Below are 25,152 nucleotides of genomic sequence, written 5' to 3' on the forward strand. Positions count from 1 at the left end.
GAATACTACTGAATCACTGTTTGCTATGTTAAAAATGTAACTTCCGTTTTAAAAAGTGTGTTCGCATTATTAAACGCATCGGCAGAAAATTAAATAAAATTCATAAAATGTAAGGGTGCCAATTAGTGTCCATTTTTATACCCACTATGACTTGCGCTTTAAACAGCAAGCATGTTATTTGATGAAATCGAGGGTCAATAGGTCTGAAAATATAGCGGAATTTCACTATAATAGTGATATACCACTATTATAGCGGAAATTTACGTTTCCCCCCAACCTGTTTAAGCTGCTTTACAAGCAAGAGTCCATTTCTGAGCCTTCTTTTCTCATTTAATTAATTAATTTTAATGTCAGTCAAAGGGAAGACCAATGTATGTTAACTGATTCATAAAATATTCAGTTTATTGTGAAATCATAAATAGAAATGAAAATCATTGAGCAATGAAATGCCAGTTATAGTAATAACACAAACACACACACACACACACGACCAACGGGATGTACACCCTCGCACACATGCATTCATTAATATGATTAATATACACAAGTACACAAACATTATAATGATCGAGTAACTAAAGGATCTCCCATGATTTGTGGTGGAATATGATTTTTATCCGACGAGTTTTTTTTTTTATTCCTGAGCCTAGGCGAGAGGATCAAAACCCAAAACGAGTTGGATAAAAATCATATCCAACCACAAATCATGGGATATTCTTTTTATCACATGTTTTATACATCACTATCAATGTTTTACACAGTTTTTATAAATGAATTCACATTATTTTACTTTATCACTTTCTTGCCAAAACCATTGTGACATCATAGCAGTGATATATGAAAAAAATATCCAACGACTGATATCCATAGCATATAAAGATGTGATAAAATGCATGTTGTGAATTAGTGATCGATAATCATCTATGTATGATACAATGTACAATTTTATGATAAATATATTGAACATCAGCAAATGTCATTTAAAAACAAACAACAAATATTTAATACAACATACAGATTTAAAAGACAGATGCTTTTGTTGAGGAGTTTCATTATTTATGTACTTACATATTCTCCCATTCAGTGCGGCATTCATACAAAATACCTTATAATTCACCGAGTGCCACTTATGAAGTGACCGAAATCAAGTGGATATTATCACCATAAAATCTTCAAATTCTGTTCAATTATGGAATGTTAGAATCTGATAATACACATCTTGCACACATTGATCCTAAAGAGCGTAAGTATTTACATCACAATGTCTGAAAACTTTACAAGCTCTACAATAAATAAAGTGTATTCAAAAATCATAATCATGACTTCTGGTATCTGTAAGCAATAAATATACACCAACAATATTTTTCATAATTCATGACCATCAATAACTTCAACAATCACACATACAAAATTCCGTTAATCATCCTTGAGAAATAAGACAATAAAACATACAATTAGCTGTCTCGGTAATTATTACAGATAATTAGCTGTCTAAGTAATTCAGAAAATATCAATGTTTCAAACTATATACAGTGAAAACTGTTTAATCCAACACTTGTAGAATCCATTTAACTGTGAATCCGGACCCTTATTTAAATTCCCATTTCTGCGTTCTTTATTCTGTGCAATCCTGTCTATTCCAACAAAAAATTTGTCTCCCAGTGCATGTCGGATTAGACAGGTTTTATTGTAAAATGTGATGATCAAACAGCAACCAAGCTTTTTATAAGTATTTCAAAAATTATGAAAAATGATCAGCTTATGAAAAATTACAGAAAAAAAGCTATACTTTGCAACAGGTTTAATTTACATATGATATGTTGGATTAAGGCTTAGTATATTGCACAAGAAACATTCACAAGAAAAAGAAGGTTGCAAAACTCTCAAATAATTTTCACACATGATAATGACTTACAGTACATGTATATGGAATTCATAGAAAGTTAAATCATGCATGTATATTTAAATAATTTCATGTTTTTTGGATGACTATTAGTTGGACTGACAAAAGAAGTATTTTAATTACGATAAGCAATCTAATACACAAGTATTTCAGTTTTCACCAAATCAAACCACTCTCATTCCCTTTTTCGATGACTTATGATCATAACAAATGTATGAAATATATGGAGATAACGAACAGTTACCGGATGATATGCATAACCCTTAATTACCAATATCTTAATTAACAATATCTTAACTCTCAATACCTTAATTATTGATATCTTCATTGCACTATACCCAAGTCTTGCATCTTTTAGAACTCGCCATTAAAAATTAAACATTATTTTCATCTTTCGTTCTTGAGTACAAACTTCTACATCCATTCTGATACACGTGAATCAGCAGCATTTCCTTAAGACCTTTAAGGAGGGTTTCACACCTCAGACAGTTAGTTCAATATAAATCTTTAAAGAAGATTCACATTCTACACAGTTTACTTCATTAGAGGTTTTAATTTTTATCACAAAATATGATCACCATGGGGTCTTGCATTATCCAGGAAGTATTAGATCCATCACCACTTGACCTTGAAACTGTAGATTTCCATTGGGTCCAAGGTCAGGTCACTGTCCAGTGATGTGGGACCTTTATCATGGAGCAATGTCAAGGACATCCGCCGGATCTCTCTAACTCCCAAAGCATCACTGAACAATTCTCGTAAACGGACCTAAAAGGAAATGTATCAAAGTACTGAGTGTACTCAAAAGGAAAATTATTAGCACTAAGAGTACAAAGAGGAATTCTCTTCTTAGATGAGGATAGAATCTAAAGCAAGCCTTCACATTCAATCTTTTTTTCTGCTTTAATCACTTTAATAATAATATACAAACTAAGTGTTGCATTGTATTGCATTAGAAGGTCTTTAAAACAGATATTATTTTGTCCATCTTCCAAATCATAGGACACTCATTTCACTAATGCAACTAAATGATTGAGTTTACTTTGGAAGAAATTGCTTGATTTCAATAAGGATCAGACAAAGAGTAAAAAAGTCCTAATTTTATCTCACACAGCTAACTGAACCTTGGATCCTAAGCTACCCCAGATATGAAAACATTGTATTCATAAGATACTGCCCCTGGTCAACATATAATAGAATTGAAGACCTGATTTACTTACCCTGCCCTGTGTATAGGAACACTGTAAATCTGTGTTAGGTATCCCACAATCCCCTCCTACTCTGTGTTAGGTATCCCACAATCCCCTCCTACACTGTCTTACTTACCTTGCCCTGTGTATAGAACACTGTAAATCTGTGGTAGGTATCCCACAATCCCCTCCTACTCTGTGTTAGGTATCCCACAATCCCCTCCTACTCTGTGTTAGGTATCCCACAATCCCCTCTACTCTGTGTTAGGTATCCCACAATCCCCTCCAAATCTGTGTTAGGTATCCCACAATCCCCTCTTACTCTGTGTTACTTATCCTGCCCTGTGTATAGGAACACTGTAAATCTGTGTTAGGTATCCCACAATCCACTCCTACTCTGTGTTAGGTATCCCACAATCCCCTCCAAATCTGTGTTAGGTATCCCACAATCCCCTCTTACTCTGTGTTACTTATCCTGCCCTGTGTATAGGAATACTGTAAATCTGTGTTAGGTATCCCACAATCCCCTCCTACTCTCTGTCAGGTATCCCACAATCCCCTCTACTCTGTGTTAGGTATCCCACAATCCCCTCCTACTCTGTGTTAGGTATCCCACAATCCACTCCTACTCTGTGTCAGGTATCCCACAATCCCCTCCTACTCTCTTTTACTTACCCTGCCCTGTGTATAGGACACTATAAATCTGTGTTAGGTATCCCACAATCCCCTCCTACTCTGTTTTAGGTATCCCACAATCCCCTCTACTCTGTGTTAGGTATCCCACAATCCCCTACTACTCTCTGTTACCCTGCCCTGTGTATAGAAACACTGTAAATCTGTGTTAGGTATCCCACAATCCCCTCCTACTCTGTGTTAGGTATCCCACAATCCCCTCCTACTCTGTGTTAGGTATCCCACAATCCCCTCCTACTCTGTGTTAGGTATCCCACAATCCCCTCTACTCTGTGTTAGGTATCCCACAATCCCCTTTACTCTGTGTTAGGTATCCCACAATCCCCTCTACTCTGTGTTAGGTATCCCACAATCCCCTCCTACTCTCTTTTACTTACCCTGCCCTGTGTATAGGTACACTGTAAATCTGTGTTAGGTATCCCACAATCCACTCCTACTCTGTTTTAGGTATCCCACAATCCCCTCCTACTCTGTGTTAATTACCCTGCCCTGTGTATAGGTACACTGTAAATCTGTGTTAGGTATCCCACAATCCCCTCCTACTCTGTTTTAGGTATCCCACAATCCCCTCCTACTCTGTGTTACTTACCCTGCCCTGTGTATAGGACACTGTAAATCTGTGTTAGGTATCCCACAATCCACTCCTACTCTTTGTCAGGTATCCCACAATCCCCTCCTACTCTGTGTTACTTACCCTGCCCTGTGTATAGGTACACTGTAAATCTGTGTTAGGTATCCCACAATCCACTCCTACTCTGTGTAGCAGCAGGGCTGAGTCATCGCCTCGTGTGATTGGTCCATCGTAACTCTTCTGTAGTGAGCGTAGGTTTAGTAAGTGTACGTCACAAGGTAAAGGCACGGATAGGAAGGAATGCTGGGATAGCAATGGCGGCATGCTCACTGAGGACTTCTGGGGAAGTATGTTGATTTTGTGGACTAGTTGTAGATAACTCAGGTGAGCTTCTAAAGATGGAAATCCTGTTAGTTTATCTTTCACCTGTTACAAAACAAAACAGTTCAATATATAGACATCAACAATGCTGGACTGCACCATCACATTTACACACGGAATTGTCAACGGATTTTTCCGTTACATGTATTTCCCGATTATGACAAGGAGCACACGGCAGGTGTGACCGGTCGGCAGGGGATGCTCACTCCTCCATGGCACCTGATCCCACCTCTGATGTTTTGGAGGTCCGTGTTTGCTCTGCTCCTATTTTGTATTGTTTAATGGTCTTTTGAGCTTGAATATTGTTCATTATCTCCACATATTTCATTATCTGTGTATACATGTAGTTCTTACCATAACGTTGTAAAGTAAAGCTTGTAAAATCCAGTTATCACTGGTTACATAAACATTCCAAATTATACAGCATTCAGAACAATTGAAAATACAGAGGAGGACTATAAATAGTCAACATAATAAGCAATATAGCAGATTGTTATATTCAGTACAGAATAGGCTCTTTATTTACTTACAGGAGGGGAGCTTCGTTGCTCAATCAAGATTCTAAATCTGTTGGGGGTTGGTTTATTGTCCCTGACCCCCTGTCCCATACCCCTCATGTCATCCTGGTTCAGCGTCCGGTCCAACATCACCTGGATCTCACCTGCAATAAATAAAGAACTCATGTTTACATTACACAACTGTTTTCTTCTGAGGAAATCCAGGACAAATGTTTGTAGCCTGTCTGTACACAATGATTGTACCATATTCAGTGTAAAAAATCCATGTTAATACAAGCTTTTGGTACAGTCAAACATCCTAATCTCAAACTTGATGGGACGATGAAAAAAACTTCAACACATCCTAAGATTCAAGGTAAATAAATAATAAATAAAGTGTAACTTCATGTAGCATCGACATTCAACATACTTATGTCTGAGATGATAAAGTTCAACTTTATATTTGTTTGAAATTTTTTATAAAGACTGAATGGACACTTATGACAAACAATAATTGTGTATAACATTATTTCTGTCAATTCTGTACCAAGTGACTGACTGTTTTGTGAAGATACTGAAGCAGGTCCTGTAATGTATACAACTGACACCTTGTGACAGAGATAACATGTAGAGATAATGTCACACCTCTCTGTACTGTTATAGAACACTAATCAGAGATGATGACACACCTCTCTGTACTGTTATATAACACTAATTAGAGATGATGTCACACCTCTCTGTACTGTTATATAACACTAATTAGAGATGATGACACACCTCTCTGTACTGTTATATAACACTAATTAGAGATGATGTCACACCTCTCTGTACTGTTATATAACACTAATCAGAGATGATGACACACCTCTCTGTACTGTTATATAACACTAATTAGAGATGATGTCATACCTTTGTGTAGACTGGCGACACCTAGAGACTGTGCTGTGAGGACACTGAAGCGAGTTTTATCATCCTCTATAAAAGCGCTGGCCGGCATCGGGTAGACATTGGCTTGTATTGGAAGTTTATCAAACGTCTTACGTTTGATCATCTATTGGTACACAAAGTAAAATTTATTCATTTTTGACATATTTCATTGACAATTATGATTATACAGGATTGGAGAAAAGTCCCAATAATTGATTTAGTCCTTTCCCCATGTCTTTAATAACACCATAATTTAACATGATAAAATGCTTAATCTCTTTTCTCAATAAGAAAAAGGACAAAAACATACAAAGTCAAAAATAACATGGCCACAGGATGAAGGGAAGGCAAGAGGGGGCTGTAACCCGCCATCCCCCAAATTTTACTGATATTTGGTATTCTATAGAAACAAAGCTACCTTATATAAAAGTCACCTTATTGATCATATTTTTTTTTTACGTTTGTCAAGGATTTTTTGCCTAGTAGTGCCCATCCATACAAAATTTTGGTTGTGGCCCCTCCTCCCTCCCCAAACTGAAATTGCTTCCTAGAGGCCTGAATAATAATAACAGATCTGCATTGACTCATATGGAACACTTTTCCTGATGATAAGACAAAACAATCTTAACACATAGAAAATATTACCCCAATCATTACATTTATATATCTGGTTAAATGCCACTGTTTACCTGGAAGCCGTTGAGGTCCGTGTACACTTCCTGTTTGGAGTTCTGGACGTCGGTGATAATCTTCATAGACAGCTCGTAGTTCACTTCATTTCTAATGTCCACCAGATTAAACACATCCAAACTTCTACCATCAAGGCCTACAGAGTGTTAATTATATGCAAAGTTCAACTCTTCCTTTGGGTTTATGTAACTCTTCAGTTTGGGGAGTTAGTTTTCATTTATATTAAATGGAGGGAACCTCATGGTGTTGTGTATATTAACATAGAAGAATATATTAAACAAGAGGCCCAAGGGCCTTAACGGTCACCTGAGCATAATACAACAATTTGGAAGTTAAATACACTAATAGATGAAGCTTTGTTGCCCTAAAGCAAGAGAAGTAGGAAGATCAGGATCAACAAAATAATTAGTCTAGTATTCAGTATCAACTCATAAATTAAGTTCTATTAGTGCTTCAGTACTATTTTTAAACCCATATTAAGAGCTCTAGCATTGACCTCTCTTACGGTCTTTGAAGAACTTTTAATAAGATAAGTTATTTTTGTCTCATTTTTATTTATCTATTACTTACAGGTCAACCTGATTATTAAAACTAAGAAAATACTTTTTGAATTATATGATAAACATTCTTGCATAATTATCTTATTCTATTAACCTTTCAAATACATTATTTACAGTGATTAATTATCAAAGGTGAATGGAAAAGGGGAATAACTTCTCTCAGTAGAATACAAATTAATTGTGCCCTGCCCAGGACTAGAATGCTTAGACAAATGGTCCAGATGTTCAAAAGTCTGGTAGAAATACGCTTACTTATATCATTTAAACTTTTACTCAGTTTTCTTCCAATATGCCCAGAAGCAGAGAAGAATTTCACAGGTACAATGCATTTTCACTACAGATTCAACAAAGCCTTACCCTAACACCAGAACCCAAGACCAAGGGTCAAGAAATTTACAAATTTGGAAGAGTTACCCTCATCATCATACCTATGGACTTCAAAGAATTAACACTTTTTCACTATATAATCAATAGAGCCCCCCCCCCCCCTCCTTCCTCAAGAACCCCAAAAACTGAGGCCATATATTTGAAAATTTTGGAAGAGGCATCCTTGCCTATCATAATCATGCACTTAGTTTGTTTAAATAATCTCCAGTAGCAGAGAAGAAGATTTTCAAAGAATCAATGCATTTTCACTATATAATCAATAGAGTCCCGTCCTAACACCAGAACCCCTGTCCCTGGGGCCATGAAATTCACAATTTTTGAAAAGGCATCTTTATGCATCATAACCATGCACTTAGTTTGTTTAAATAATCTCCAGTAGCAGAGAAGACGATTTTCAAAGAATCAATGCATTTTCACTATATAATCAATAGAGCCCCGCCCTAACACCAGAATCCCTGACCCTGGGGCCATGAAATTCAAAATTTTCGAAAAGGCACTTTTGCTCATCATAACTCTGTACTTAGTTACTTTATTTAATACCCAGGAGCAGAGAAGAAGATTTTCAAAGAAGTAATGCATTTTCAATAGATAATCAATAGAGCCCCGCCCTAACACTAGAACCCCTGACCCTGGGGCCATGAATTTCACAATTTTTGTAGAAGCACTCTTGCTCATCATAACTATGTACTTAGTTACTTTATTTAATACCCAGGAGCAGAGAAGAAGATTTTCAAAGAAATAATGCATTTTCATTATATAATCAATAGAGCCCTGCCCTTACACCAGAACCCCTGACCCTGGGACCATGAATTTCACAATTTTGGAACAGGCACTCTTGCTCTTCATAACTATATACTTAGGTACTTTATTAAATACCCAGGAGCAGAGAAGAGGATTTTCAAAGAATTAATGCACTTTCACTATATGATCTATATAGCCCCACCCTGGGGCCAGAACCCCTGACCCAGGGGCCATGAATTTCACAATTTCAGAAAAGGCACTCCTGCTCAACATAACTATGTACTTAGTTACTTTATTTAATATCCAGGAGCACAGAAGAAGATTTTCAAAGAATTAATGCATTTTCACTATATAATCAATAGAGCCCCACCCTAACACCAGAACCCCTGACCCTGGGGCCTTGAATTTCACAATTTTAGAAGAGGCACTCTTGCTATTTATAACTATGTACTTAGTTACTTTATTTAATACCCAGGAGCAGAGAAGAAGATTTTCAAAGAAATAATGCACTTTCACTATATGATCTACATAGCCCCACCCTGGGGCCAGAACCCCTGACCCAGGGGCCATGAATTTCACAATTTTTGAAGAGGCACTCTTGCTCATCATAACTATGTACTTAGTTACTTTATTTAATACCCAGGAGCACAGAAGAAGATCTTCAAAGAATTAATGCATTTTCACTATATAATCAATAGAGCCCCACCCTAACACCAGAACCCCTGACCCTGGGGCCGTGAATTTCACAATTTTGGAAGAGGCACTCTTGCTCTTCATAACTATGTACTTAGTTACTTTATTTAATACCCAGGAGCAGAGAAGAAGATTTTCAAAGAAATAATGCACTTTCACTATATGATCTATATAGCCCCACCCTGGGGCCAGAACCCCTGACCCAGGGGCCATGAATTTCACAATTTCGGAAGAGGCACTCTTGCTCATCATAACTATGTACTTAGTTACTTTATTTAATGCCCAGGAGCAGAGAAGAAGATTTTCAAAGAATTAATGCACTTTCACTATATAATCAATAGAGCCCCGCCCTAACACTAGAACCCCTGACCCTGGGGCCATGAATTTCACAATTTTAGAAGAGGCACTCTTGCTATTTATAACTATGTACTTAGTTACTTTATTTAATACCCAGGAGCAGAGAAGAAGATTTTCAAAGAAATAATGCACTTTCACTATATGATCTACATAGCCCCACCCTGGGACCAGAACCCCTGACCCAGGGGCCATGAATTTCACAATTTTTGAAGAGGCACTCTTGCTCATCATAACTATGTACTTAGTTACTTTATTTAATACCCAGGAGCACAGAAGAAGATTTTCAAAGAATTAATGCATTTTCACTATATAATCAATAGAGCCCCACCCTAACACCAGAACCCCTGACCCTGGGGCCGTGAATTTCACAATTTCGGAAGAGGCACTCCTGCTCATCATAACTATGTACTTAGTTACTTTATTTATTACCCAGGAGCAGAGAAGAAGATTTTCAAAGAAATAATGCACTTTCACTATATGATCTATATAGCCCCACCCTGGGGCCAGAACCCCTGACCCAGGGGCCATGAATTTCACAATTTCGGAAGAGGCACTCTTGCTCATCATAACTATGTACTTAGTAACTTTATTTAATGCCCAGGAGCAGAGAAGAAGATTTTCAAAGAATTAATGCATTTTCACTATATAATCAATAGAGCCCGACCCTAACACCAGAACCCCTGACCCTGGGGCCATGAATTTCACAATTTTGGAAGAGGCACTCTTGCTCTTCATAACTATGTACTTAGTTACTTTATTTAATACCCAGGAGCAGAGAAGAAGATTTTCAAAGAAATAATGCACTTTCACTATATGATCTATATAGCCCCACCCTGGGGCCAGAACCCCTGACCCTGGGGCTATGAATTTCACAATTTTGGTAGAGGGCTCACTGCTTATTACAATGATGCCAACAGTTTGACTGCTTGATGTCCTGGAGTAAAGAAGAAGATTTTTAAAGATTGCATTATTTTTGGTGGTTTTAGCCCCACCCCTCAGGCCCCAGGGGGGCAGGGACCATGAATTTCACAATTTTTGTTCCCCTTCACCCATAGATGCTATATGCCAAATTTGGTTGAAATTGGTTAAGCGGTTTCAGAGAAGAAGCTAAAAATGTTCAAATGTTAACACACGACGCACGCCGACGGACGAGAACGGATAGCAATAGGTCACCTGAGTGACTCAGGTGACCTAAAGAGCTAAATTGCAAAGTTCTTGAAATAATTACCTGTGGTGTTGTGGAGTCTGACCACATGTTGTATGAAATAATTACCTGTGGTGTTGTGGAGTCTGACCACATGTTGGACGTGGTTGATGAAGACAGACACCTCTGACACGATCGGACCACGCACAACTCTTATCACTGGATGACTCACTCTGAGAGGCTGAAAAATGGCAGAAGTAAACAATTCATGTTCTACATAAATCATAAGTCTGACTCTGAGAGGCTGAAAAACAGGGGAAGTAAACAACTCATGTTCTACTTAAATCCTATTAAGACATCTGAGAATAGGCTCAATTTCTACATATTTCTGAATCACAGTGAATATGGAAGACTCGCACCAATCAACACAACGGATCTACTGTATATCAACTATTATTCATGACAACTTTTTTTGGTGTTTTTCAGTTTGAAATCTATCCACAGCTATCAATTTTTGTAACTATATAAGGAAAAAATTACATATACACACAATGAAATAATTAGTTTGTGGCAGCAAATATTTGCGAGTAAAATTAACATTTTGAAACTTTAATCTGTGATGTTGTATACTGCTCATACCTTTGCTGGTCCATCAGGTATAAACAAGTAAGCACCACTGCGTTCCTTTCCTGAGCGTGCTCCGTATGTCTGGAAGCTGACCTCTGACCTATGTGTATCACCTGTGGATTTTGTCATAACAGTCTGAAATCACAGGAATTCAACATATTCAAGAACAATGAAGACAGAAATCACAGATTTTCCAAATCAATTGTTGTTCAATTGTCAAACTTGGCCAAAAACAAAACAAAACAAAAAAATTAATGTTTAACTTGCAATTCATTTTCAAAATAGAATGTTTAAAAAATACTTCCATAAGTAACGGAAAATTTAAAAAGACACAGAACATAGTGCTACTGCTTATATCTAAGTTTCATTATAATTGAACCGATCTGTGCTAAATAAAATATAAAGAATGAAAATACCTTCAGTAGTCCATTGGTACCAGAGAATGTGGCCTTGAGATACAAGTTTTCAAGGCTAAACTCCACAGAACTTTTTCTTTCCACAGAAAATGCAGAGCTGTAAGGAAAATGCTGCATAATTTAAAGTAGCTATCACATAGTATCAGGTCAACACAGAAATAAAGATACGAGGCTATACTATAGGTCAATATCACACAGTATCAGGTCAACACAGAAATAAAGATATACGAGATTATACTATAGGTCAATATCACATAGTATCAGGTCAACACTAGTGATGGCAAATCAGGAAAAAATTAGAATCGATTATCGGTAATAATCGGCTGGTTATAATCGATTTTTAATCTATTATAATCGAAATATTTAACTTAAATGAAATAAATATAGAAAAGTTAAACTTATTCAGATTTCAGACAGACTTATACAAAAAAAATCATTTAATTACATATAATATTCAAAAAGGTTTATTAATTGTTCTTTTAATAAAGTGGAAAATAATATTTCTTTAAAAAAAGTTAATATATTGAATCAGAATGGGAATTTATTTTTATTTATTTATTTAAACTTATTCAGATTTCAGACAGACTTATACAAAAAAAATCATTTAATTACATATAATATTCAAAAAGGTTTATTAATTGTTCTTTTAATAAAGTGGAAAATAATATTTCTTTAAAAAAAGTTAATATATTGAATCAGAATGAGAATTAATGAATATACTGATATTATTCCCACCTTTGATTAAATTTATTTATTTTTTTGGAATTACAAATTTTAAAATAGTTATCAAGAAATTGGACTCGTATTCCTGATAATAATTATGTTTACAGATTGTCTGTTCTAAAAATGTTTTCCTGTTTAAAGTAAATCTTCGTAATATTGTCCGTTTTTTGTTATTAGTCTGACCCTACATTCAATCATGGCCGTAAAAATATCAACATGGCATGGATTCCTTCAATATTTTAAACATTCATCACTACTTTTAAACTCTCTGCATTTGGATTTGGAAATAAAATTAAAGTGTGACAATTTTATTTTTTTGTCACCGATGTCGGCGACATTTATTTTTTAATCAATTAGTAGCATCGAAGAGCTCCTAACAATTGATTGTCGGTGACAATCGTTCCATCACTAGTCACCACAGAAATACTGATACAAGGTTATACTATAGGTCAATATCACATAGTATCAGGTCAACACAGAAATAACTAGAAATCTGACCAGTCAGCAAGGGCCCTGCTGAGGGGTAGAAATATAGGGGTACAAATTAGGGGATGAAAATTTTACTTGATTACAAAAATTTAAAAATATATCAAAAAAAAAAATAAGCAACAGCAACTGCTAAATATCCAACAACCTGTAAATAGCATCCTTGTATTTACATAAGGCAGTAACAACATCATATCTATAATAACTCAATTAAATGTATATTTAAAGAGGAATGAAGCATGTTTTCTAAAATGCCAACCTTCAGTGAATGCAAATATCACCCAGGCTTGACCTTAACTTCAAAACAAACATCAGTTGCAGACAAAGGTGTTCATTAATCTTAAAGTGACAGAAACATTACCCTCTAAAATTTTCTGCGGCCAGCAAGATAATCAATCCCAGGGGATTGATTATACTGCTCTCTCAACCTTTTCTTCTAAATTTACAACAAGAACTTTTTCAGCAATGATAGAATGAGGTTATTATCTGATTACCTCTTAAAATAAATAGTATTCTTGAATTTACATAAGGCAGAAAAAAGAAAGAAAAAAGAAGAAAAAAATAATTATAAAAATGATATCTTTATCTATATCTTGTTGTTAGAATTCAATAAAATCATAAATAACTCATTGTGTATTTTACCAAAAAAAAGTATGAACATTATTTAAATCCACATATCAGAGAATGTAAACATCATTCAGAATTGACCTTAACTTCTAAACAAACTTCATTTGCAGACAGAGGTGTTAATTAATCTCAATGTGACAGATAAAGATAAATGCTTTGGATTTTCTTCAAGAGGAAAGTTAATTAATCCTAAGAGACTCATTGCAACCTTTCATAGTTTACAACAGGAATATTCTAAGCAGATATCTCTCTTTGCCCATTCACTTTTATCTAAAGTTAAGGAATCTACCCCACCACCCAAGCTCCAAACCGGATGATATACAGAACCAAACTTAGCATCCAAATATGCCTTACTGCCTATTCAACCAACAAACCAAATTTGAACTTAACTGGTCAACCCTTAACAAAGTTATTAGAAAAAAAACAGAAAATTTGTGGATGGAAGAATGACAAACGGACAGACAGACAGACGGACAGACAGATGGACAGAGTGATTACTATAGGGCACCCGCAAATCCTTGCGGGGTACTAATGATTCGAGGTTATACTATAGGTCAATATCACATAGTATCAGGTCAACACAGAAATAAAGATACAAATTAACACTATAGGTCAATATCACATAGTATTAGGTCGACACAGAAATAACAATACAAGGTTATACTATAGGTCAATATCACTTAGTATCAGGTCAACACAGAAATAATGATACAAGATAATACTATAAGTCAATATCACATAGTATCAGGTCAACACAGAAATAACAATACAAGGTTATACTATAGGTCAATATCACATAGTATCAGGTCAACACAGAAATAATGATACTATATTTTTGTGCACATAGCTTCAGTGGATGCCTTATTAGGCCTAGATTGGTTTGTTAGGTAAAATTTGTATTTAGAGTTAAGTATCCTGATCACTGAAAATCATTTCAAGACATTCCTAAGCCTTAAACAATACAAAAATATTTTTTATTATTTTCTTTTAAGTACAGTCCAATTTCACTATATTATCTAGATAAAACCATTATCATCTGGGCTAAAAAAAAATACCTAAAGGCAGACAAAGGGAAGGTTGTTTCTACACATAGATTAAAACTCAGAACTGTCTGAAGCATTCAGATAAGACTTTCACTGATAATTGTCCCATGTACTCAGATGAGACTTGAAATTGAGAATTGTCTGAATTCTATTCCGAGAAGTCTCAAAATTGAAAAGTGTTTGACTTAATCATACAAAACTTAAAATATAGAATAGTCCTGCTTACTCAGATGTGACTTAAAATTGAGAATAGTCTGGTTTACTTAAATGAGCCTTAAAATTGAGAACTGTCTCAGACGAAACTTAAAATTGAGAATTATTTGACTCACTCAGATGAGGGTTCTCCACTGTTGTAGAATGTCACTTTACTCAGACTGTTGTGAGAGCCCCTCTCCTTCTGTGTGATCTGGTACCGAGTGATGCCTAGAGCTGGAACCTCCGCAACAAAGAACAACTAAAAAGGAAAACTGACATTACATGTACATATAGCATACAGATGTGCATTGTATTTTTGTACATGAAAATTAAATTACAGCATAGTGTATACATTTTATCACAAGTTCACAACATGTTTACTCATATACATGTATGTAGAGAATTTGAAGACTGCGTATGAAATTTTTTACATTTGTCCAACCATGGGTATTTTTTGCAGTTTAATGACTCATGTTCTTTGCAAAATATATTAATTTCTAATCGTTGTGATTGAAACCAATATTGATAGAAACAGTAATGTTAATCTTACACAGTGTTCTATACAGTATTCATCTCAAACAACAGTATTCAACCAAACCACTGGTAATACTACTTGAATGTTTGAAGTTTACCTTGAACCGCCCCTCAGACATTGTGGTTGGTTCTGTCCAGTAGGGGTCAGTCTGGGAGGAGATGACCCTGCCCTGGGAGTCAGTGACCTCTACATTGGGGTCACTAACATGGAGGTTGATCACTTCATGTCTGGGGTGGCCCAGAGAGTTGTATAAAATCACAGAACTGAAAAAACAAGGATATACATTAAAGACTAAAAAACAAGTCTTTAGAATATTCATTAATTAAAAGATATCTGAAATAACTAAACCAAAACAAGGATATATGAGTTAGAGATGTCCGAGATAAGCATGGCTCTTAAATCAAATACAGTATGAAATCTATTTTTTGACAAGAAACTTTAATTTGCACAAAGTAACTACAAATAAAGTATTTCATATATTTACAATTTTTTACTTTCTTTAAGTTTTTTCAGTTATGATATAAATCAAACTTATCTCAGAAAAAAGAAAAATATTTGGTGAATCAAAAAACAAGGATGATTTTGCTTGGCTTTGAAGAACTTGAACATTGGAGATGTAATAATTACCTTGGTCTGGTTGTAACTTGCAGGACATTTCTCTTTATCAAGGAGTCATGACTTTTTCTGATCTCATCCTATAACAGTTCAATCATTAATCAATCATTTACATTTTAATTATCAATTAAATTAATTCCAAGAGCTACATAAACAAACTTTTTTTTTGCATCTGAGGATGTAAAATTGATCAGAAATCTTTTACAACTTTTTTTTCTTATAAAATGTATAATTATGTTATATATTTAAATCAAACCTTATTCTTTTGAGATTAGAAATAAAAATTCACTGAAATAATTTTTTCTTCCTGACACAGAAACAATTTTCATTGCGTCTTACGAGTACTTTCTCTACTTTAACACACATTTCATTAAAAGTAGGAAAATAGTTGTCTTACAAAGTCAAAGAATCGGCTTTGTTTGTAATCACTCTTTGTTGCCATGGAGATAAAGGCCACTGCCTCAGCAATAATGGTTTTACAGTTGTTTTCTGCTGTCAACAGTCTACAAAAAAAACATCAAAATCAGAAACACTTCACAATTCACAGATCAATTCAAAATATCTAAAGACATAAATGTGTGCAACAACTGAAATAATATAAGATTAAACACTGACACATTAATTGAGACCCACTTTATTATATTTGCGCTAAACAAGGATGTCTTCCTTCATACCTGATAAATAGATATATTAACTTAATTACTATCAGATTACATAGGACCCATGGTGTTTTTTAACTAAACATTGGACATCTTCAGGAACATGTGATCCAACCTAACACTTCCCTAGTCCACAACAATAGAGTCCTTTATTATTTAGTGGGACCCAGTCTCGTCCACAACAATAAAGTCCTTGGTAATTCAGTGGGACCCAGTCTCGTCCACAACAATAAAGTCCTTGGTAATTCAGTGGGACCCAGTCTCATCCACAACAATAAAGTCCTTGGTAATTCAGTGGGACCCAGTCTCATCCACAACAATAAAGTCCTTGGTAATTCAGTGGGACCCAGTCTCGTCCACAACAATAAAGTCCTTGGTAATTCAGTGGGACCCAGTCTCGTCCACAACAATAAAGTCCTTGGTAATTCAGTGGGACCCAGTCTCATCCACAACAATAAAGTCCTTGGTAATTCAGTGGGACCCAGTCTCATCCACAACAATAAAGTCCTTGGTAATTCAGTGGGACCCACTGTTATAATCACTGTTTTTGATCCTCACCTTCTTCATTTAAATAAATTGTGGACGTCTTCAGCAGCACACGAGGGGGACTTACCTCTCCCCGTAGTCCACCACCACAAAGTCCTTGGCGGTGCCTGTGATTCCGTCATGGTGCTGGAATAGACCCAGGTTTCTCCTGGCCTCCACCAACAGCTGCATCATCTGGTCCACTGGGAAACCGGTCAACCGGTGCTTCTCCTGGTAAACTGAAGCCAGACTCAGAGCTATCTCTGCTGACCTGGTATAGATAAAAATAAACTGGTATGGAATGATATTTACAGAAATCAAACTGAGGCAGTTGATCTTTCAAGTGTGAAATTTTTTCAAGGATAACATTCCTTTTAGAACTAATTAAGGCTGTGACATAAAATAGCCAGACCAGTAGTAATTACCTTAGATTTGTTTCTATGTGTCGGTCAAGCTGTTTCTGGAACGGCCGTGACGTAAAATAACCAGACCAGTAGTGATCATCCTTGTCAGCGTAAGTGAAGAAATCGCCAGTCAGTACTGGGTAATCAGGGGGTTTACTGCCAGGCTGTGACCCAGATAACTCATGGATTTTATTGAAATACTCAGTCAGGGTACCAAACTTAGCCTGGAACAAAAATCAAAACATTCAAAAGAACAATTACCTGAAGTACAAGTGCTCAGGGTACAAAACTTAGCCTTGAAGAGAAATTAGAAATCAATTTTACCGTCAACAAAGAACAATCACATATGTGCTTCGAAACTTTTGCCTAATTGACAATGAACTGGTATAACAGATACTCAATCATGAATATTCATCAATTCCTCCAGTAACTCCTACTTCAAACTAAGTCCCTCATCAATAACACTTTACCATCCTTGCTATGGGTTCTGGTTAAGGTAAATATTTGTATCTACACTGTATCTTGATACCTAGCTGAGGGTTCATGTTGAAAAAATCAAAGATTTCCATCAACCCCTGGTTAACAGTTTTTATCAAGGTTAAAGTTCCCACCAATCTTACCCTGACCCCTAGCTGTGGGTTCTTATCCAGGTAATCAAAGATTTTCTGATAATTGTCAAACTGCCTCTCACACTCATTTGCTTTATCGTATCTGAAATCATCTCCGAGTGGGATAAAGAGAGCGTTACTACCATATAGCGAGGCCTTCTTCTTGTACTGGTCGATTAACAGGGCTGTCCTGTAATATATAATTACTGGTCAATTAACAAGGCCATTCTGTAATAAATTATTACTGGCCAATTAACAGGGCTGTCCTGTAATTAATAATTGGTCAATTAACAAGGCAGTCCTGTAATAATTACTGGACAATTAACAAAGCTGTCCAGTATTTAATAATTACTGGCCAATTAACAGGGCTGTCCTGTAATTAATATTTACTGGTCAATTAACAGGGCTGTCCTGTAATCAATAATTCCTTGTTAATCAACAAGGCCATCCTGTAATTAATTACTGGTAAATTAATAAGGCTGTCCTGTAGTTAATAATTACTGGTCAATTAACAAAGCTGTCCAGTAATAATTACTGGTCAATTAACAAGGTCATCCTGCAATTAATAATTACTGGTCAATTAACAAGGCTGTCCTGTAATTATTAAGCCATAGGGGAGTAAAGCATTCCTTGTCGACTAACATCAGCAATATGTTCCTTGCATATCAGTAAATTGATAAAATATGTTGCTAAAGACGGTAAAGCATTTGAGACTATCTTCCAAATATTAAATACTAGTACCTGATTCATTTAAAACCAAGTACATTCTTGTTTGTTTTAATCTGCACCTTTTTGATATTTAGAAATACTGTGGAATCATCATTGTTTGTGGGGGACCAATGTTCGTTGATTTCGTGGGTCACCCTTAGCCACGAATTAACATCCCCACAAACGTTTATTTTGTAAACATATTGATTCATTGAATCTATTGTATAAACAAGTGACCCACAAAATAATGTCCCCCTGAATACGTAAAATTTTGCTTGCCCACGAACATTGACCCCCACGAATTAAAATGATTCCACAGTAACTCATTCTCAAATATACTCATCTACACAAATGTGGTATTTGGTGAATTAACAAGATAGTTTTTGTATTTTCTCATTTTTATTCAAACTTTTGTCAATTTTAAAGCACATTTCTATTCAGAAAACACACAGCACAAGCTTGCCTATGTACCAAATTTATATATATCTCCTTTGTCGCTGTCTCGTGGCCTCCATGTTCAATGTGAATCAAAAAATATGTTGATTTTAAAAACAAAGATCATTTTAAGTTCATAACCACAAACTATCACAGTTTTAACTGTGTTCTGATCTTTGGATCAAATAGGGGTCATATTTGGCTTTTACTTTACCTTGCCCTTTACATTCCCATGAAAAATTAAAATTTTGAATCAACGCAAATCAAAATACTTCAACAGTAACCTAAATTGTTCCTGACGTGTGTATAAATTACCTTTCTGCCACGTTAGACTCGGTGATTGCCTGAGGAGGTACCCTCCATGGACAGCTGTATGGCCCCGGGGACATTCGAGCAAAGTCAAACTGACAACAGATTTTAGGGTCAGGTCCACAGGTGTGAGGAATGTCGTACGAATAAAATGGCATGGCGTGACACAAAATGTCGGAACTTCCTTCTGTATCTGTGTAGAGAATATTCAAACATTATACATAAAATTCTCATTAATAACAATTAACAAAGTATCTGTAAAAAAAATAAAAAAGTTGCTGTAAATCACTTTTAATTTCCAGGATTAATTTTCAAATAAGTATGTGAGACAGTTAGAGTCTATTTGTGAAAACATCATTCTCGAATGTTTGTATTCTTAAAGATTATATGGAGCAATAATCAAAATTCATGAAAAATTTTCTTGCTAAAAATGGTAAATAACTATCTTCCAAAAAAAGATGTCGCGAAAGTTTTGAGATCTACAGTTTCATACAAAGACAAATTCTATCTCAACGATAAAAAGGTTTCAATTTAACATCCTATAAAATCCTACCAGAATGAAATAGAAGTTACAAGGCATTCATCAATACAATGGAACAATCAAAATGTTTAATACAATAAAACAAGCTGAAAGGGAACTGCTGGAGACAGCCAGTAATTTGTGACATCCAGTGGATATTTTATTAAAAAGAACTTTTAGTGACCAAATATAACTGTTTTATGTGCAAGTAAAATGCAATACTATGGTAACTGCCTCCATATGCCCCATCATAAATTACAATCCTATTAAAATAATAATCTGTATCAGATTAAAAGAATTATCACAATAAAAGGATAGTAATAATTACTGTCTTCCTTGGAAGACGGTATACAGAGTTGAAGTATTTTACAGTCTTCGGACTATGCACTTCCTCTCTTTTGTTATTGGTAGAAATTGCATGATGAGAAAATTTTCAATCATTTCATTGGTTGAAATGCTGTTCAAGGCAAGGGAGATAATTTTCTGATGGTCTAATTTTCGTACGACTTAACAATTTTTCAAGATTTTCAATCGTAAAAAAATATGACAAAACGAACAGTGGAAATTGGCAGCAATTAATTCGAAATAACATGCTACTTTTTTTTTATAGCAATTACCAAAAAGCGTTTCTTTATTTTCATTGTTAATAGAATTGATCTTTATTGCATTCAAGCTTTACAACTTGTACATTCTTTTTCCCTTTGTGTTGCACTGTCTTTCTAATCTCGGAAGGACTCGGCAACACCTCGGCCGAGGATTGCCGAATGATTTCAGCAGCAGTGTCAAAGTTTACGGAGACAGCCGAGCATCTGTTAATGTTTCACTTGGTTAGAGCTTATGTCAGAAAAAACTAATGAAGAAATACAAAGCAAAGAAGTTTTCAAGAATTATACTGCCTAATAGGTTTAGGTCAATTTACTGTTAAAGGTTGTTGCTGAAGACGGTAAGCTTTTTTAAAAAGCTCTACTTGTTATAATAATACTCTATATCGGATAAAAAGAATTATCACTATAAAAGGAACTTCACCCCAGAGAATGACAGATGGACAGACAGACAGACAGAGTGATTACTATAGGGCACCCGCAAATCCTTGCGGGGCCCTAATTATAATCTGTAACTACGGTTACTGCCTCCATATGGACCTATCATAAATTACAATCTTATTAAAATTATAATCTGTATCAGATTAAAAAATTATTTCAATAAAAGGATATTAATTATTTTAATAATACTCTGTATCATATTAAAAGAATTATCACAATAAAAGGAACTTCACCCCAGAGTTGCCTCCACATAAACTCCAGGTTCTTATTCTTAGCCAGGTGTTTTTTGAGGACATAGTGAACTCTCTGCATCAGCATCCCACTGACCCCTGACCTCTTCAGAAGGTATGCCATGGTGGGAGAGTATCCAAAGGGGTCAACTGCCCAGCCAGATTTGGGAGAGAAACCTGTTAACAAAAAACTCAGTCTTCCATAATTCAGTCCACATACAAGAACACACAACAGCATGCACATAATGATTCAGGCAAAGATCAGATAAAATACTTGAGGGAAAACACTTCTACCTACGTATGCTAGATCATCTATAACTTTTTATATGTACAGTAAAACTCGTTTAGTACGAACACGGATATAGCGAATTCATGGATAAAGTGAATTTTTCTTGGATACCCAGCTAAATGAATTTAATGAATTTCTTATACGGATATAGTGATATATAGTGAATTACGGATATAGTGAAGTAATTTCACAGGTCCCAGTGACTTCATTATAACCAAGTTTTTACTGTAGTATGTACTTAGAGGTCTTTATCCAGTTCTGCAGTTTTTAGTTTTTGTAATTATTGGTTTTTGTCCATAATTTGAGTTTTTTCTCAGGAATTCCATGTTGCCAATACCCTGGCTTAATATTCTTTTGTACATTTTATAACTTTTAGATTTAGCTTATATTATTAAGTTATCTTTTGTTTTGTCAACATATTTTATACAAACTTGATTTCAAGTAATATCTACAGTCTTCCTATGGAAGTCGGGTAAAATCAAGCCTGCAAAACTGATTGATTGACTCAGTTCTATTGATTGCCAATTTCTTATTCTCTTGGCAGAAATCAAACGTTCAATTCATCAGTTAAACTGAGAATTTACTACTTACTGGCAATCGAACAACCATTAATGTCTATCCCTGTTTACTGTTCATTTCCTACTATATACACATACACTACCTCTCAGTCTTTGTCCACTACGCTATGTAGCTACACTACAATAACTCTGCCGACTATGCTTCCAGCTACACTTCACTATTTCAATTTCTGTACAGCTTTAATGCAACTACATTAAACTTTTTCTCTATCCCTAAACAGCTGTGCTATTTAGCCACACTGCACAATTACTTAATCTTTGTACAGCTATGTAACTAATTTACACTATTTCTCAATCTCTGCTACAGCTATGTAGCTACACAACACTACCCTTCAACTTCTGTACAGTTATTTAGCTACACTACTCTATTACTCAATCTCTGTACAGCTATGTAGCTACACTACACTATTTCTCAATCTCTGCTATGCTGTGTAGCTACACTTTTCTATTTATCAATCTCTGTACAGCTATTTAGCTACACTACTCTATTTCTCAATCCCTGTACAGCTATTTAGCTACATTACACTACTCTTCAATCTCTATACAGCTATCTAGCTAGACTACACTTCACCTCAATCTCTGTACAGCTATTTAGCTACACTACACTTCACCTTAATTTCTCTGCAGCTATTTAGCTACACTACTCTATTTCTCAATCCCTGTACAGCTATTTAGCTACACTACTCTACCCCCCATCTCTGTACAGCTATTAAGCTACACTACACTACCTCTCAATCTCTGACAGCTGTTTAGCTACACTACACTTCACCTCAATCTCTATACAGCTATTTAGCTACACTACACTACACCTTAATCTCTGCTACAGCTATTTAGCTACACTACACTTCACCTTAATCTCTCTGCAGCTATTTAGCTACACTACACTTCACCTTAATCTCTCTGCAGCTATTTAGCTACGCTACACTACCCCTCAATCTCTATACAGCTATTTAGCTACACAACCCCCCTAATCTCTGTACAGTTATTTAGCTACACTATACTATTTCTCAACCTCTGCTATGCTGTGTAGCTACACTTTTCTATTTCTCAATCTCTGTACAGCTATTTAGCTACACTAAACTTCACTTCAATCTCTGTACAGCTATTTAGCTACACTGCATCTGAATCTCTGCTACAGCTATTTAGATACACTACACTACCTCTCAATCTCTACAGCTAGGTAGCTACACTACCCCTTGATCTTTGTACAGCTATGCTGTGTTACCTGTCACTCCATGCAGATACTGGTTCCCCTCTATTAACTGGTCCACCATTGCTGCGAAGTGAGCGTTAGCTTCGTCATTCATCACCCATCCCCCTGTGGCTATCTCCAGCTGTCCATTATTGATCAGCCTGAAATATAGACAAGAACTCAAGAAATTAAACTTCCCACATAAAGTCTTTAATTTCTACTTGAAACACATAAATTAATGTTTGAATGTTACGCTCAGAATTTGAAAATAAACTCTGTAATGGGTTCATGCTCATTCACAAGCAGCAAAACAGTTATCAGTTTGAAATCATTTCATTTTCAATTATATAGGTTCACTTAGGTATGACAACAGGTCAACATAACCTTAACCCATCACTGGGTCGTATTTTGGCTGACTTGTTTCATACACATTGTTAGGCCCTTGTTTTTACACTAAATTTGACTATGGAATGTTCCATCTCTTTGATCAATGCATAGGGCTCACTGCAAGTGTGACCGGTCGACAGGGGATGCTTACTCCTCCTAGGCACCTGATCCCAGCTCTGGAATTTCGAGGGGATCGTGTTTTATGCCCTGTTCACAGAATTGTATTGTTTTTAGGAGATCGACCACTGTCCATTATCTTTACCTTTCTCATATGTTGACATGATACTGTTAACCATCAATTATTCACAACATTTATTGATGATTCGTCAGTTTGAAATCTATCCATGATGACTAATTTTCACGACTGAGGAAATATTCTACATGATACATAATGAAATAAATAGTTTTGGCATGAAATATTCACAAGTAAATCAATTTGGCGAAACTTTCGGATATTTCTCTCACACGAATAAAAGTTGGTTTACAGTATGTCCTGGAGGTAAATCTTAAAATTAATTAATTTATAAAACTTACATTATTGTACAAAGTATACAGACGTCACTTTACAGTGAATACAAACTGAAGACAAAATTTATAATGGTATGCATTTAAGCACCAGCTATTAGGTGCCAAAGGAAAAATTAGCAGAATTATACATCCACAAAATTAAACCCCCATACAGTACCCAAGCCTTTCAGTTAAGCATAATCACACAAGATGTTAAATCATTTTTAACAGGTTTCTATTACACACTTTCACACCACAAGGTTACCGTTTTGTGGTGTCCCTTTTATCTGCACTCAACGACTCCCACCACAAAGAGAAGAAGGAGAGCTCTGCGTAGATAAACCGCCGCCGCGAGTCTGCTGCCAGGAAGTTAAGGACATTGTCTAAGATAGGTTTGGTCTGCTGTGTGTAGTAATCCATAAACTTCTTAACCCAACCTGTCAAAAAACATTATATTACAATTATTGTATATAACCCTGCCTGTCAATGTTAAAACATACTATTGTTGTATATAACCCAACCTGTCAGTGTCAAAACATTATACAATTATTCTACCAGAAGGAAAATTTAAGAGATGTCAACTTAAAGTACAAGGTACATGTAAATTGTAATTAATGTATTTTTTCACCCAACCTGTCAACTTTCAAATATTTACAAACACATGTTTGTGATATTGTCTCTAAAATGCCCCATTCAGACTTGTACATTAATTTCCTATATATAGGTCTGTATAAAAATCAATTACCTATATTACATA

At 35.5% G+C, this 25,152-nt stretch overlaps 1 protein-coding gene across 1 annotated transcript in view; it reads right to left on the reverse strand.

Moving 5' to 3' along the window:
- Positions 1–372: 372 nt before the first annotated feature.
- Positions 373–25,152, reverse strand: part of LOC133199867 (alpha-mannosidase 2x-like) — a 34,916-nt gene continuing 10,136 nt past the window's right edge. Inside the window, exons 4-22 of the mRNA XM_061335685.1 lie at positions 24,661–24,832; positions 23,535–23,662; positions 21,446–21,619; positions 19,656–19,842; positions 18,210–18,387; positions 17,611–17,813; positions 17,274–17,456; positions 16,399–16,504; positions 16,014–16,081; positions 15,484–15,649; positions 14,986–15,110; positions 11,778–11,874; positions 11,374–11,496; positions 10,864–10,975; positions 6,852–6,988; positions 6,145–6,286; positions 5,269–5,399; positions 4,481–4,783; positions 373–2,671 (exon numbers count right to left, since the gene is read on the reverse strand). Of these exons, the coding sequence (XP_061191669.1) occupies positions 2,519–2,671; positions 4,481–4,783; positions 5,269–5,399; positions 6,145–6,286; positions 6,852–6,988; positions 10,864–10,975; positions 11,374–11,496; positions 11,778–11,874; positions 14,986–15,110; positions 15,484–15,649; positions 16,014–16,081; positions 16,399–16,504; positions 17,274–17,456; positions 17,611–17,813; positions 18,210–18,387; positions 19,656–19,842; positions 21,446–21,619; positions 23,535–23,662; positions 24,661–24,832 (2,888 nt within the window). The 3' untranslated portion in view covers positions 373–2,518. The remainder of the gene's footprint in view (positions 2,672–4,480; positions 4,784–5,268; positions 5,400–6,144; positions 6,287–6,851; positions 6,989–10,863; positions 10,976–11,373; positions 11,497–11,777; positions 11,875–14,985; positions 15,111–15,483; positions 15,650–16,013; positions 16,082–16,398; positions 16,505–17,273; positions 17,457–17,610; positions 17,814–18,209; positions 18,388–19,655; positions 19,843–21,445; positions 21,620–23,534; positions 23,663–24,660; positions 24,833–25,152) is intronic.

This window comes from Saccostrea echinata, unplaced genomic scaffold (genome assembly GCF_033153115.1).
Source record: "Saccostrea echinata isolate AGI-Se365-2 ecotype Australia unplaced genomic scaffold, CSIRO_AGI_Sech_v1 ptg000036l, whole genome shotgun sequence".
NCBI lineage: Eukaryota > Metazoa > Mollusca > Bivalvia > Ostreida > Ostreidae > Saccostrea > Saccostrea echinata.